Source organism: Desmodus rotundus, chromosome 9, assembly GCF_022682495.2.
Source record: "Desmodus rotundus isolate HL8 chromosome 9, HLdesRot8A.1, whole genome shotgun sequence".
In the NCBI taxonomy this organism is placed as follows: domain Eukaryota; kingdom Metazoa; phylum Chordata; class Mammalia; order Chiroptera; family Phyllostomidae; genus Desmodus; species Desmodus rotundus.
In genome coordinates, this window is record NC_071395.1 from 104934339 (window position 1) to 104949510 (window position 15172).

The window sequence follows — 15172 nt, forward strand, 5'->3', positions numbered from 1 at the left end:
GGTATTTGCATGTGGAAGTTTCAGGCCATTCTGGAATGTGTGCTGGTAGGTGCAAAAGAATTCACTTCTAAAAGTTCTTTAAAAGCAATTTATTAAGTGGAGTGAGTTGGAAGGAGATTAAGAAGTAAACGAGAGTGAAACCTCTTCACTTTGGAAAGCAAAGGAATGAGAGTGGGAAAAGAACATTTTTCTGACAAAACTGTGCTGAACCAAGCCTTGTGTGTGATGTTAGCTGGGCATTTGTGACAATTAGGTGTTGTCAGTGTCTGGTGGATGAAAATGACAATTGGAAAACAAAGAAACAGCCAAGGATAGGCACGTGCTCACTTCGCGTGTGATTCAGCAATTGTCATGTGATCAGTTGCTTAAAGGGGTATCAAGATTTGATTTTATACAATTCCATGTCATTCTTCTTTTTAGATGTTGGAAGGCATTATGTAGAGGTAATTCCCAAAGCCCAGAATGACTTTAAACAAACAGCCCCGAGGTTCGTTGTCTTGCTCCATTACTTGTTAGCTGTTAATCTGGGAAAGTACTTATTTCCTGTCCTCATATATAACCCTCACTTGTCCTCATATGCAAATGGGAATAATATGATAAGGTCAAGTAACACAAAATTGTTATTTTTGAAGGTCAAAAATGATTGCATATTGTCAAGTTCATATGATGCAACTAGATAGCTTCTACCTCATAGTGTTTATTGTGCACATTAAACAAGAAATGGCTATAAAATGCCTGGCACTCTCTTTAGTTCCTAGTAAGTGCTCAATAAACAGTAGATATCATTCTGAAGTGAATCAGATTGTTATTTTTAATATAGTAATCACACTCAAAATTTTATTTATTTGCAAACATATATCAAAACTTAAACCCAAACTCTTCACTTGCTCGAATGCAATGGTAGAGGAAACATTAACTTTTCCTGTAAACATTTGCAAGGCAGTTATCGCTGACTAAAACGCAAAAAGGGGAGACCACAATATGCGTGTGTTTGTATCTGGCCTCTTTCGCTTACCGTAATGTTTTTGAGGGTCGTCCATGTTGCAGCATGTGTAAGTACCTCATCTTTTTTAGTGCCAAATAGTATTTTATTGCATGAACATACCACAGTTTGCTTATCTGTTCATCAGCTGATGGGCATTTGAGTTGTTTCCATTTCTGGGCTTTTACGAGTCCCGCCGCTATAAACGTCGTGTGCAGAAGCGCACACTCATGATTCCATTTACAGGAAGTGTCCAGACTCGGCAAATCCGTAGAGAGAGGAAGTGGGTTAGTGGTTGTCAGGGGACAGGAGGATAAAGAGTAGGGGTGGCTGCCAGTGGGGTTTCCTGTTGGGACGATGAAATGCTCTAAAATATGACCTAATGGTGATGGTGGCACAATCCCGGGAACATGCTAAAGACCACTGAGTTGTGCACTTTCATGGTGTGTGAGTTATAACCCATTACAGCTGCTACAAAAAATAGTGAGAAACAACACTACATAATATATGTTCACCACATAAAAAAGAGCCCAATGATTTATGTGGTTTATTATCATTAGGAGAAGCATTCTTCTTTGGGAAGGGTTTCCCTAATTAATCTTGCTTTTAATCTACTCCCACTTCAAGCATAATGTGCTTCATTTTTATTCCGCTCAGCGTTGGAGTTTGACTTTTAAATTATTCAAAGAGCTGGAATGAGTTTTAAAAGGCAGCGGAGACAATGGAAAAAAAGAATATATCATTCAAAGCTAGCAGAATTGTACTGATATTGAAAATTTTATGAAATTAACCAAGAAATTACCTTAATCAAGAATCCAGGGGCCCCGGAATGGAGATTTTGCAATTCAGAAACAGGAAAAATTAGAGAGAGAGAGATTTATTTGCATAGACTCTCCGCTCCATGAGTTTAGCTTAATTGAAATGTGCTGTAATTTTCAGGAACATTAATAAATTGATATTAGGGGGTCTGTAGCTTGTAATTAATCTGTTTTGTGGTGGTAAAGATGGCCGTGATGATGTTTTAAATATCTTAATGCTCATTGGATTTCATTTTTGCAGGAAATTTGCTGCTCCTTTGAGTAACACATTTATGTTCAATTATGGAGACTGATAAATGCCCCGCCCCCTATCATAGAGAGCATTAATGCTGCTTTCTGGTGGCGACCTTCTTGTAAGGAGCAGAAATTATAGCTACGCTTCTTTCAGGACCTCTGCAGCACCTCCTCCTGCAGGTGTTCACATACGTTCTTCCATCTCTTTGACTTCAGATGACACAACCTTGCCGTCCACTATTTCTTGCACAACCGTCGTAACCTTCCTGGCTTTCTTTACATCTGAAATTTAGATGTAAGTGTAAAATGTTAATTCAGACACATAACCCTGCTAATGTATACTATTCAACTTTTAGTTACCATTTTGTAGGTATTTCCTTCTTTTAGAAAAAGTCTAACCCGTTATCTCTCTTAAATGATCTTAAGTCCACTGTAAAAATAAATGCTGAAAATGTGGCACGCTCCCCAAAGTTACAAATTTTCTACTCTCCCCACCCCAAAGAGAAATATACAGTTGTGAATCAAGCAAAATGGATCTTTTCATCTTATTTTTCATTTTCAGGATGTCAGGATGTCTCAGCACATCAATAGCACGGGGCCAAGAAGATCACCCCGTCATAGGGAGTGTGACAAGTGTTCCATGCGGAGCTTTTCTTTATGTGATGTGCTTGGTTTTCCGAGTCCCCAGGGGAATATCTGCTCACTTGGGAACTAATCTCCTTTACTTTTCACCAGCCACAAATAATAATGGTGAGCTGTTGAGTGAGAATTCAGTCTTACAGGAAATGTGTGACGATTAGAGCACTTACCTAGTCTGTCCTTCAGGATGCTTACTTGATGACCTATAGTTCTATTGTTGTTTTTTTTTTAAAGAAAAGAAAAAGAAACAGAAAAAAGTGTTATTGCCATTTTGAAAATGAAGCAATGACCTGCCTTTTGTGTTTTAAAATAAATTCCCGGTGATGTGTGTTTTAATCCTGTGCTTATATATTGTCCCTTTTACTATGCTTGTTTCTTCTAACTTGAGTGTCTAACTTTTTAACTGGAAAAGTACATAGCTTCAAAACTGACCCACTTCACATACACTAGGAGTTTTTCTGATTAAAATGACAAAATTACAATGGAAGTTGGAATCTTGGGTTCTCTCGTTGACATTTTCGGGTGTGGTACTTGCAGACAGTGGCCGCTGCAACACAGATGGTTTTTAAATTGGTTCCCACAGACCTCTGTGGCCTCTTGTGCAGTTCATGACCTCTCCATGAGAATTTTAAAAAGTGAGTGTGCTTTCAGTTATGTATTAATTATACAAGTTAACATTAGAACAAGCTGTGTCATCTGTATACCCATCTTCTAACTCTGTTACAACACAGCCTCAAGTACAAAGCCTGTACTTGGTATTTTTGCAGTGTGTGTATACTTTTGGGTATATTTTTATTTTGTTGTTAGTGTTGCTGTATGTGTGTGTAGTTGATTTTGTGCTAGGGATTGCATGGATGCTTGGGAACGAGTGACAGGGTTTAATGTGTGGACATTAAAACAGCACAGTATGTAGTCATCAATGCATAGTCCTTGCTTCTAAGATCCTTACATCGTATCTTCTCCTTCCAGAAGGCGACGGTAAGTAGCAATTTCCTGCTCAAGCTGGGTCTTTATGTCAAGGAGATCGGCGTATTCTATGTTCTGGCGCTCTGCTTCCGTCCGAATCTGCATCAGCTGGGCCCCTAAGGAGTCGAGCAGCGCCTGGATCGTGACCAGTTGGCTTTGATAACGAGCATCGGTATCTCGCAGTGTCCTCTCCAAAGATTCTTTCTACAAGCACAAGAGAAAGTGCGTGTTTCTTACTTGAGGCCTTGGTTTAAGAGGATGCTCAACTGTACTAGCCTTTGAGAGGAATTTGCGCAGCTGGTTATTGTGCACGTTGTGCACATTCCTGGCTTTCTCTCCCACTGTTCTCGTCTGGGCGACCCCAGTCAGCCAGCTAGAATCGCTAGCTCTCGGTAGGGGGGTTGGTTTGTTTTTAGCTTTGCACTCACTGTTCTCTTACCGTGTATTGTACTATTGTTCTCAATATTTGCTTCCCTCCCTGCCATTCATGGGGCCCCTTCGCGTGGATTATTAGACTTCCTCATCTCCTTGACGCCAGGGTTGGTCCTAGGACTTTTTCTGGCTAATGAAATGCAAGTGAAACTGACAAATGCCTTTTCTGAGAAGGTTAAGCGTGATCACGTGGTCTGACTACTGCTGTTTTCTAAGTGCCACAACACTGGTGCCCCAGCTAGAGTGCAGCTGAATCATGATGGAGGAGGCAGTGCTGTTGCAAGCCCCTATGATTTGGGGGTTGTTACCATGGCATAATTTGTCATGCCCTGACTGATTTGCTTAGCCCAGAATGTCTTTACCCCTATTCTCAAGCTTCAGGTTCACCTTAAGTTTTCAGGTCTAGTTTAAATGTCACTTTCCCTGGGAGGTCTTCCAGATCTACTTCTTCCTCCGCAGGCTTGCAGTACATTTTCCCTTTCCTTGATTTCCTTCTGTCCTTTAATTATAATCAGTTGTTGGGCTTGTTGTCCTGCCAGCTCTGCAGGGGGAGGGATTCATTTTTATAGGTCTTAGCGTTTTTAAGGTTCCTATCACAAGCACTTAGTGAACACAGGACACTGAGAGCTGGGAGTTAGATGTGCTGTACCAGACTGAGGTGGGACTCGAGGTCTATCTCCAAGTTCTGGTAGACTTGTCTCAGCTTCTTTACTTGCACCTCAGTTGTTTTTAACTCTTCGGTGTCTACTGTGACTTGTTGCTGCAGAGATTCAATCTAAAATTCCAAAAAAGAAAAAATAAATCGGGGAAAAAAGGAAGGAAGGAAAAGAGTTACCTCTTTTTGGAGGACAAGTTCAACACATTTGCTTATCCTTTGGAATTATGCTATTACCTGTAACTGAAACTCTTCTTTGGCCTTCTTAAGGTTCTCTTGGGCCAAGACTTCATATTTCTTCCTCATTTCATCCATGATGGCACTGAGATTCAGGCCTGGAGCAGCCTTCAGCTCCACGTTGACAGTTTTGCCCAGCTGTTTGCGTAGGCTGTCCACTTCCTACGAGAATGAAAATGCTGGTTGATTAAATAGTCTGAAGTGTATCCTCAGAGGAGGCTGGGCAGAAAAGACATAATACGTTTTATGGCTTCCTTCACTGGGAATGAATAAAAAAGGGAAGAACATAATAAATTGACAGGGATTTTTATGGTGTGAGTATTGTTCTAATTTATACAACCCCTACAGGAACCTTATGAAAAGTAGTTAGGGATAACATCATTATTGGTGTCATCTTCTTCACCATCACCATCACCACCACCATTGCCACCACCAAATCTTCTTCCCTGTCTTCCTTATTATTATTGTAGCCATTCTGCCATTGCCAATTGCCAGGGTCTAGCCTAGGCGGGTCTCAGGGTCCCTGAAGGATGGATGACAGAGGTGAAGAATGAGGGGTTGGACGCCAAGTTTGATGCTGGAGAACGGCCAGCCCTTGTGGGTCTGACCGAACTCTCAGAGTTTAATCAAACTTTATTTTTATAGGGGTTTGTTATATGACATCAAAGGAACAGCTGCATGGCATGATTTTTCAAGCAGAAAAGGTCTATACAGAAATACCAAGAAAATGTACAGGAAGTTCTACAGATTTATTCATACTAAACAAAGGTTATTTTGACCAGGAGGGCTATCAATCAGACAACCATAATTAGCTATATGTACAAACCTTCTAATGTCTATCGATCATTTGATGTCAAGCAAAGTTTTCAGAAGTTGGCAGGGTCAAAAGGATACGCTAGACTAGACAGCGGTTATATGTGAACTATTAAAGGGCCTGTGTGGTTAGGCTTTCTAACTCAGCCATCTATCTTCCTGTCTAGGTTCTTTCTTTATGCACTTTGCAGGGGATGATCTTTGTATTTGTTCCCTCGTGCTTAAATCATGATAGTTCACCTATTTTCTTTGTTTTTTTACCCATCTAGTTCTGTCAATTATTACTCCTATCCAAGGTATAGGGGGGGTTGTACTAAGGGGGATATCTAGTAAAATTTTTCTCCATTTTTCGGGAAGCTGGTCTGCCCATTGTCTAATGTTAATCTTCCAATAGGTAGGGGAAATAGGCTGCGGAGGGGTTATAAGGGACTTTTGTTCTATGGCCAAGAAATCATCCTGTACAACTTCATTGGAATTCTGCAGATCACTAGGCCTGACATACAGGTGTCTAAAAATCCCACCACCTAGTAACAGCAAAAACAGACATGCAAGAAGAGATAGACAGGAAATCCAGCCACAGCTGCCTCTGCCATGCAGACGCCTCTCATCCATCCCGACTGTGTCAAGGGTTGGCTGTTGGTCGGCTCCCAACAGCCAATACCACTTCTGGGTATTCTCTTACCTCCTGATGTTCTTTTTTGAGGACAACCAGGTCTTTCTTCAGTTCTTCAACTTGCATCTCCAAGCTTGTTTTGTGTAGGGCCAGGTCATTAGCGACCTTGCGTAGGCTCTGGACATCAGCCTCCACTGCGAGGCACAGCCCCCTTTCGGTCTCATACCTGTGAATTAAGTGATGAGCAGAGACCACTGAGTCCGTCTGAGGCCATTACAGAGGAGACCATCTTCCTATAGTAAGATGGATTTTTTATGTGGTATCGGAGGGTGTCGATTTCAGCACATCATTGTTGTTCTTCTTTATACATTGCAAAAATGTTCATGGGACCCTAAGAATCAGATAATTTGCCTTATAATCTTTGTAATTTGGTTTAAAAAAGCAATCTGAAATTACTTTACAAAGTTCCTAAATTCTAGGATATATTTAAACAGAATTTTAAAAAAGTTTGCTTAATTACTGCATTAGCAAAGGGTTTTCATTATTGATTTTAAAAATGGTTAGTTAAGTTTACTTAATGAATATACATGATCAATTTACTTTTATTACTTTATCAACAGATGCATCCAAAGTAGATTTTCTTAAAAATTTATGCATTCTCTTCTACAATTTTATATATGCCCATTTTTAATTAAAATAGTAAAGTTTAAAAAATAATACTGCAGTAGGACCCTCAGATATTAGCTGGAATTAATGAACTTTCACTGCTTTAATCTTCAGATCTGCTTTCTCATTTCCTTCGTCTTGATCCCTTGTAGCATTAAGACGCCACCCTTGTAAAACATAAAGGACTTTCAGTGCAGATGCAGTGTACGGATTCAGGTGAGGAAGCCCTGGTGTAGAAGCAGTTTATGGAGAACAACTCCGATCACACGCAGTGTGATGTGCCCGCAAGATGGCACGGTTCCTCTGGATTCAGTCACAGTCCTCGTCCTTGGGTCAGTCAGACTGTATTGTAGAACTGGCAAAGCAAACTAGAAAGCATCACGAATCACCCCGGAACTTTGCTCATGCATTTGTGGGCAGTCGAAGGAACGTGGGTGACTCACTGCAGAATCACTAAGGTAGGCCAACGACTGTCTTTAGATGACAGAAGGGCACTTACGGAGAAGGGAGTTTTAAATCGCTTTGCTATTATTCCCAAGGGCAGAGTAGGGCTCCGTCTGTGGGAAGGTAGATGCCAGGTTACTAAAAAAAAAAACAACATTCTAGCAGCTAGATCTAAACAGCAAGAACAGTAGTAGTTCCTGGAGGTGTTCAGTTACACCCTTGGGTGGCCAAATCTTAAGACTGTGGAGGGAAGCCCAGCTCTCAGTGCTGGGCTAGACCAGGTAGTTTCTAACATCCTGTAAATGCCAGACCCTGAAAATATTTAGTGGTAGCTCCTCTACCAACAGTGGAAATCTGGGTGTCATGAAGGACGACTAAAAGAAACTCCTTTTGAGGAAGTTTTGCCAAGGTGTTAGATAACCTACTTCAGTCTGAAGTCCTCAGCAGCCAGTTTACTGTTATCGATTTTCAGGATCCACTGAGCTTTCTGCAGTTGAGCATCTTTAATCTGGAAAACACATGAGAAGGAATGACATTTTCAACTTAAAATGATGGCATTTATCCTCAGATACAATTACTGTTATATCAGAGATGACACTCATTTCAGTAATTTCCACGTGACAATAGAAAGGAAGACTAATGATACGGGTATTTAACATAATAGACTTGTAAAATGCAGTGGTGGTCCCAGAGTTTGGTCAGCTTTCCTGTGATTCCACCCAAAATTTTATGTATGCATTTAATTATTTGTTTATTTAATTCTTGCCCAAGGACATTTTTTCACTACTTAGAGAGAGACAGAGAGACAGAGACAGACAGAGAGACAGACAGAGAGAGAGAGATCGGTGTGAGAGAGAAACATTGATTGAGTGTCTTCCAGTACGTGCGCTGACTGGGGATCAAGCCCCCAACCTGGATGTGTGCCCTGACTGGGAATCGAGCCCATGACCTTTCAGTCTAGGGGATGATGCTCCAACCAAATGAGCCACACCGGCCAGGGCCCGAAGGAGATTTTAATTCAACTCGAGGCATTGTACCTTATTATGCCTTGCCTTCCATGTTGTTCTGGCTTAGAACATTCCTCTTAGCTCCTCTCACTTGGGGAACTCCGCCTCCTCTTTATCCTCCTCCACATCGCAGCTTACACATTCCTTGCTTCAAGCCTTCACGATTTCCTCAAAACAGAACTGGATGGATGGATGGCCCCCTGTGCCCCCATTGCCCCACACAGCCCTCCATACGAGCTTTTATCCTTCTGTGTGGGATAAATGTTGCCTTTGTCCATGCCTGCTTCCCCCTAAGTCACTTTATGTTCACCTTCATATTTCCCAGAGCCCAGCATGGTGGCCAGCACCTGGTTGGCGCCTACTAAATATTGGCTGGTGAACGGACATTGGTTAGTGGTGGGAGTTGTGTCATGCGCTGGGGCTATCAGGATGGACAAGCCCCTGCTTTTAAGAAGCTGTGACCTCATGGGTGAATTCGCTAAGATGCACATGGGTCAGAAGTCTGCTTGTAGGAAATGTTACAATGACATGTCTCTTTCAACAGATCCCGTCCTAGAGAGAGCTTCCTTCTGTCAAATACTGGGTCTGTCCAGCTACATGGAAGAAATGGCTGTGCCTTTGGACTACGTATGATCCAGAGTAGATTTAGAAGCAGGTAGGGATGAGACAGGTAGGGGAGAAGGTTGGCTGATTTTGAATGTTTTTAGTGGGAGCCTGAGAAGAATGACCTGTTGGCAGAAGGGGCAATTTACATTAAAACCTTTTTTTTAGAGAGAGCGGGGACAAGAGAAAGAGGGAGGGGATGGTGGGAAGGAGAGAGAGAGAGAGAGGAACAGAGAGAAAAAGAGAGATCAATGTTGATTTATTGTTTTACTTATTTAAAATGTATTCATTGGTTTCTTTTTGTGCATGTCCTGACCAGAGATTGAACCTGCAACATTGGCATGTCGGGATGATGCTCTAACCAACTGAGCTACCTGGCCAGGGATGCAATTTAAACATCTTTGCCTCTCGCATCCACATAGTTCCTGAAATTCCAAAGTAACTTCCTGTAGAATCTGAATCAAATCATACTGATGTCTAATTCAACACAAGAAAAAGAGACTTGCTGGTAAATTGCCTGCTTTCAAGGAAAACAAATATTAAAATAGAAAGGAAAAGGAAAGGGACACTTTTCTTGATTAGGTAAGACTCTTAAAGCAGTACAGGTGCTCTGTGTCACATCTGAAATTTTCAATTAGGAGCAAAGTCTTCTTTTATTCCACATAATTGATAATACAGAGAACCCCACCCATCTTAGATGGTGTGGTTCTGTTACAATCGCAGTAAATTTGAATTGGGGCAATAGAACATTTTATTACTGCAGAACTGGTTTCTGCTGGTGATAATCAGATTATTAAGCAGGGCACTTAAAAATCCAGGTGTCATTAAGACCTATACCCCTTCCCCCCATTTTCACCTTGAATCACTTTATCATTGAAATCTGTAATACAGTCTCATTCTAATACTTATATTATACCATTTACATAAGTAAAAGGAGGGAACTATCTCAGTTGACCGGGGCTTCAAAAGTTGATAGGAACTAGGTGAAAAACTAAGGAAGGTTTATTATCACTTAAAAAATTTAGCTCTTTCAAAAAAAAAAAAAAAGGTTTACTATTGGTTTACTATTCACTTAGCCTTAACCTAATAAACTATGACAAAAATACAGATTATAAGATGGGAGGATAACATTTTTATATTTTATATATAATTAGATTTAACATTTTTTAAAAAATATGATTTACAGCCATCCTGTTATGTAGCCAGGTATTCCAGCACAGAGGGTAGATGACAGAATACTATACGATTTTTACAGATGGAGAATTTTAACCTAATTTGCTTTACGACATCCATTTGGCTAATGTATAGCCCTCTTGATATATCATCCAGCTACACTGTGGAGTAGAAAACACAGGAACCATCTCTCACCTGAGCCTGAAGCTCTTCAATCTGTCTGTGGTACCTGCCGTAGTCCTGGGCGGTGCTGGGCGCGTTTGCTTCGTACCACTGCTTGATCTGCATTTCTAGTGTGGCGTTGGACTGCCCCAGGGACCGCACTGTTTCCAGGTAGCTTGCTAGGCGGTCATTCAGGTTCTTCATGGTCACCTTCTCGTTGCCCAAAAGCAGGTTCCCTCTGTTGAGATCACTGCTGTAGCTCACCATTTGTCTGATGGTTGAGATGTGGGTGCCGTGGCTCCCAGCCCCTCCGTGGACAGTGGGTGCAACCCCTAGGAGCACACCCCCCTTCCTGTACATGTTGGCTACAGAGTCCTGCGAGGAGGAACTCAGGCTTCTTTGGAAGCTTCTGCGCGTGAAATCCATTGGGGATTCTAGGAGGGAGCGCCTGTAGCACCAGGATGGGGCAGAGTCTGTCCCTCTGTGGTGAATGAGCTGATCTTCTGTAGTGTTCACAGCAGAGAAACGCCCCCCCGCTGACGCCCCGCCTCAGGAGTGACACCGCAGTCCACCTTGCCTTGCTTTCCTTTTCCCTTTGTGCAGCAGTCTGTTTAATTCCGTTCCAGCCACTAGAGGCTTTTCTTAGAGGCTTTCCTCAGGCGTGTTTTCCTTTTTTCAACAGAGGTATCAGAAGGAACCAGGAAGGGGTGTTCTTTTAGCCCTTAAACCTGCCTTGGCAATTTTTTTCATCCTAATATACACATAAAGAATATTTGCAATCTCCATGAATAATTTAGGTACACAAAAAGACAGGTGTGGGGCTACATAATAGTAAGTCACAATGGCGATAACAATGTTTTTTTTTTTTAATTATTTTTTCTTTTTCGTGAGAACATTTAAGTTCTAGTCTCTTAGTAAAGTTCAATGAGATAACACAGTGTTATCGACGACGGTCGCCGTGTTTTACTTGAGATCCTCAGACAGTATTCATCGTACAGCTGAAGATCTGTACACCCTTACCAACCTCTCCCTGTTTCCTCCTCCCCCTGCCCCCGGCAGCCACTTGTCTACTGCCTGTTTCCGTGAGTTTGACGGCTTCTCTTCCTTGTCATCATCCTCCTCCTCCTCCTCTTTCAGATTCCACGTGTGAGTGATACCATGCAGTACTTGTCTTTCTCTGCCTGGCTGATTTCACTTAGCGTAACACCTTGAAGGTCCATCCACGTTTTTGAAAATGGCAGGATTTCCATTTGAAAAAAATATATATATGTATGGGTATTATACACACACACACATAATACATCAACAAGACTGGTCATGCCATGCGAAGATCTTACTATTTCTTAAAGAGCTGTAAAGTACTTTGCAAATAGGTGTCATAGCTGAAACCCGCAGTGAAGAACTTTTTATAGACACAGGGTCTGTGCACTTCTATATATGTATATTCACAAAATTAATTTTTTGTTATTGCTTAATGGGGGAGAAGGAGGTTTGATGAAAGTCACTAGAAAATTGTATTGCTTAAGTTACACACATTTTGTAGTGATTTAGTTTCAGCTAAGAGTTTTATCCACTAAGACATATGATCCAGATGTGTAGAAGCATTATTTAAATGAAGAGTTACCTTTATAACTAGAAAGGAATATAAGTGCAGTTATTAAACATAATAATTTTGAGGTTCTGTTCTTTAGTACAATTCTTCCTTATGTCTGGACCAATTATATTTAAGTGAAAGAGTTAAAATTTCATTGGAACAGTTAAAATCATTTTGAATATTTTGGAGAAATAACTTTGTGTATGTATTATCCTACATTTATTTTGCCTAGCATTTGTAGGTTTTTGAGATTTCAAATTTAAACTAAATATGAGACATAAGCACTATTTGATGGGGTTCAGTCATCCCATCTACTTATTGCTGGAGTAGAAAAATTCCTCTTGTGACGACTTCCATGTATTTATGTAAGGGCAGGAGAATATGATGTCTCCGCCATCACATTGAGTTTCATGCTTTGGTAGATTTTTGTACCTTATAGTGGGATCACAGGAAATCAGGGTAGCATTTCGTAGCAGTTAATTTTTCTAAATTACACTTGAGGACTAGATACAGACCCTGTTGATGCTCATTCATACGTAAGTCATGAGTTTACGACCCCTGATGTCCAGGCTTTGGATGACTACATGTGTAACTAAATATACATTAGATCCCAACTTCCTTGTGAGTAATAGGAGGCACAGTTTTACCTCCACGACTCTGCTGAGGGAGTTAATGATTAATGTTAAGTATTACAGTATTTTGGAGAGTTATCATAAGTACTGTAGTTTTCAGAGGACTTTGAACTTTTTTCCCCATTATGGACAAGCCATTGTAGACCAGATGTGATACACACAGAATTTGCAATCTCTTGTGGGGAGGGGGTTGTCTTTCCCAGACATCTCAGTCAGGATACGTTGCTCTGATTGGTTGAGGAGGATGGCATATAGGAATTGTGGGTGTTTGTAAGCCCCGTGGTTCTTGATACCTGACTTAACACAAAATCAGAAAAAATCATGGCCTCTGTGCTTTAAATTCTGGTGTACTTAGTGAAATAGTTACAAGTGAAATGATATGATGCCTTTGATTAGCTTCAAAATAATATGGGAGGGAGGGAGAAGGAGGGTGGAAGGACAGATGCAGGAAGTTTGGCCATGACTGTTTGTTGAAGCCAGGAAGTGGATACATGGGGATTATACTAACTACTCTAGTGTGTGTTTGAAAATTTCTGTATTAGAACATTTTAGGATCCTGATGCAGTAAACTTACGTTATTGTATTTTACACAGTTTATCTGGCATATCCAGGTTTTGATTTGTACTTATTTGATAATTTGACCCTACTTCAATGAGGTGGTAGTTTTGTTGTCTCACAGTGGCTCAAACATAGTAGGCACTTGATACCCACTTGCCGTATGAATAGCAAGTGCGTGAATGAGTACAAGTGCTGATGCCCAGCTTCAAGCAAAGAAGAAGCATCTCTGTGCCCGTTGACTGCTGTTTCTGACAGCCATGTTGAGAAAGTGGAAGAGTTGCAACCTGGGTTGCAACCCAGGAGTTTAATGACGTGGAGTATGGCAGACGGGGTGTCCCTAGTGCCACTATCTCAAATGGTCCTAACAGAAGCAGTGAAAGTACATTGCCTGTTTCTTCCTTCCCTCTCTCTCCCTCCCTCCCTTCATCTATGTGTCTGTATATCCGTGTATGTATTTACCTATTTTTTTCATGCCTGTTGCAGACCTATCATGAAAGAAGACATTCTTCAGTGATCAAAGAGGAAATGAAAACATGCACCTTAGGAGAGAGGTGAGAAAGCGGTCTTGTACCCTGTGGGTTTCCGCTCAGTCGTGGAGACGGTGAGCTTCCTTTATGGCGTCTGCAAGGGCACAGGAGATAAGAATTAGAGTCTAGGGCAGGGTGTCAAGCTCATTTTCACAGGGGCCACATTAATCTCGTGGTTGCCTCCAAAGGGCCGAATGTAATTTCAACTCCTTAACAGTTAAGGAGTAGTTACTTTTATACAGTCCTAAAATTATTCTGACCCTTTGAAGGCAACCATAAGGCTGATGTGGACCCCAGTGAAAAGGAGTTTGACACCCCTGTTCTAGGGCCTGCCTTAAGTGGGGATATTAACAGGAACTATTCACATAAATCTAGTATCCTGAAGAACTATGCCGTCAGAATAAGGGTACATAATAAATAAAGCCACCACGCAGAAGGGTGCAGTAAGACACATTTTCTGTCTCAACCTTGGTGCTTTGTGCAGAGGAAAATAAATCTCCCCCAAGAATGTGTAGCCCTGGCTAGCCTGGCATGGTTGTTGTGTGTACTTAGCCATGTCTGTGTGTGGTCTGAAAACCTTAATGAAGAACGTGGTTTAAAATGGTCTCTGATCAGTGATGCCCTCAGCCAGCTGGCAGGAGGGAATTCATGTCCTCTCTGAAATAATGTGACTTTAGTTGAGGCTCAAAGAAGCTATACAGATAAAGTTGTATGGAATGTGAGCCCACCAACAAACAGTAGAATTGGATCTACAGAGACGTTAGCTGTGGAATAATCAGAAGGAGAATTCATTTTAGTAAATAAAAGATACACTTGAAAATTGGAGCAAGTACAGAGACATTATAAAACTTACCAAGAAGACCTGAAAATAACCCAGAAGAAATACGTAGTATAAATAGAATTAACAGTTCAGTGGGTGGGTCCAACCATGGAGTGAGCAAGGCTAAAGGGAGAATTATTGAACAAGAAGGTAGCTCTGAACAGACATCACCCAGAATGCAGCTAAGTGGCGAAGAGGAGTCAGGAGACACGAAGAGTGAGGCGGTCTAAATATTGCCATTCAGAGTCTAGAAGGAGACAAGGGAGAATGGGAAAACCTTCAATGAGGCAAGAAGTGAAAGTTTCCAGAACTGTTTAAAGAAACACATTCTCAGATTAAGGGAACCTAAGGAGTTCCAGGCAAAATGAATAAAAACAAAGCACATCTATACACCTCAGAGCAGGAAACCAAATCACAAAGATCTTACAAGCACGCAGAGAGGGAACAAAGCCAGTGGACGAAGGAGTGGTGACTGCAAAGACTGACTCCTCAGGGGCAGCGGCGGACAGTGGACTCGGAACCGTGTCTTCAGTGGCCCGAGAAGATAACGGCCATTCTGGAGTTTTTCTTCTCAGTGACATCATCTTTGAAGAATGG

At 41.4% G+C, this 15172-nt stretch overlaps 1 protein-coding gene and 1 long non-coding RNA gene across 2 annotated transcripts in view; one reads left to right on the top strand and one right to left on the bottom strand.

Annotated features, from left to right (window-relative positions):
• The window catches only part of LOC128779282 (uncharacterized), a 217114-nt gene that overhangs the window by 42076 nt on the left and 159866 nt on the right, over window positions 1-15172 (top strand). Inside the window, exon 2 of the long non-coding RNA XR_008425177.2 lies at window positions 13712-13779. This is a non-coding gene — a long non-coding RNA (uncharacterized lncRNA). The remainder of the gene's footprint in view (window positions 1-13711; window positions 13780-15172) is intronic.
• KRT20 (keratin 20) lies at window positions 101-10992 on the bottom strand. Its single transcript, XM_024573175.4, has 8 exons — window positions 10478-10992; window positions 7925-8007; window positions 6459-6615; window positions 4964-5125; window positions 4721-4846; window positions 3623-3843; window positions 2844-2884; window positions 101-2316 (listed from the first exon to the last, which is right to left on the bottom strand). The coding sequence occupies exons 1-8, from the start codon at window positions 10868-10870 to the stop codon at window positions 2219-2221; spliced, it is 1281 nt and encodes a 426-aa protein (XP_024428943.2). The 5' UTR covers window positions 10871-10992; the 3' UTR covers window positions 101-2218.

Bases quoted from the DNA above. Each gene is read 5' to 3' on its own strand.
- KRT20 (XM_024573175.4), bottom strand. From the start codon at position 10,870: ATGGATTTCACGCGCAGAAGCTTCCAAAGAAGCCTGAGTTCCTCCTCG. The intron at 8,008-10,477 runs GTGAGAGATGGT...TGTGTTTTCCAG, and splicing joins TTGAAGAGCTTCAGGCTCAG to ATTAAAGATGCTCAACTGCA. The intron at 2,885-3,622 runs GTAAGGATCTTA...AAACAACAATAG, and splicing joins CTGGAAGGAGAAGATACGAT to AACTATAGGTCATCAAGTAA.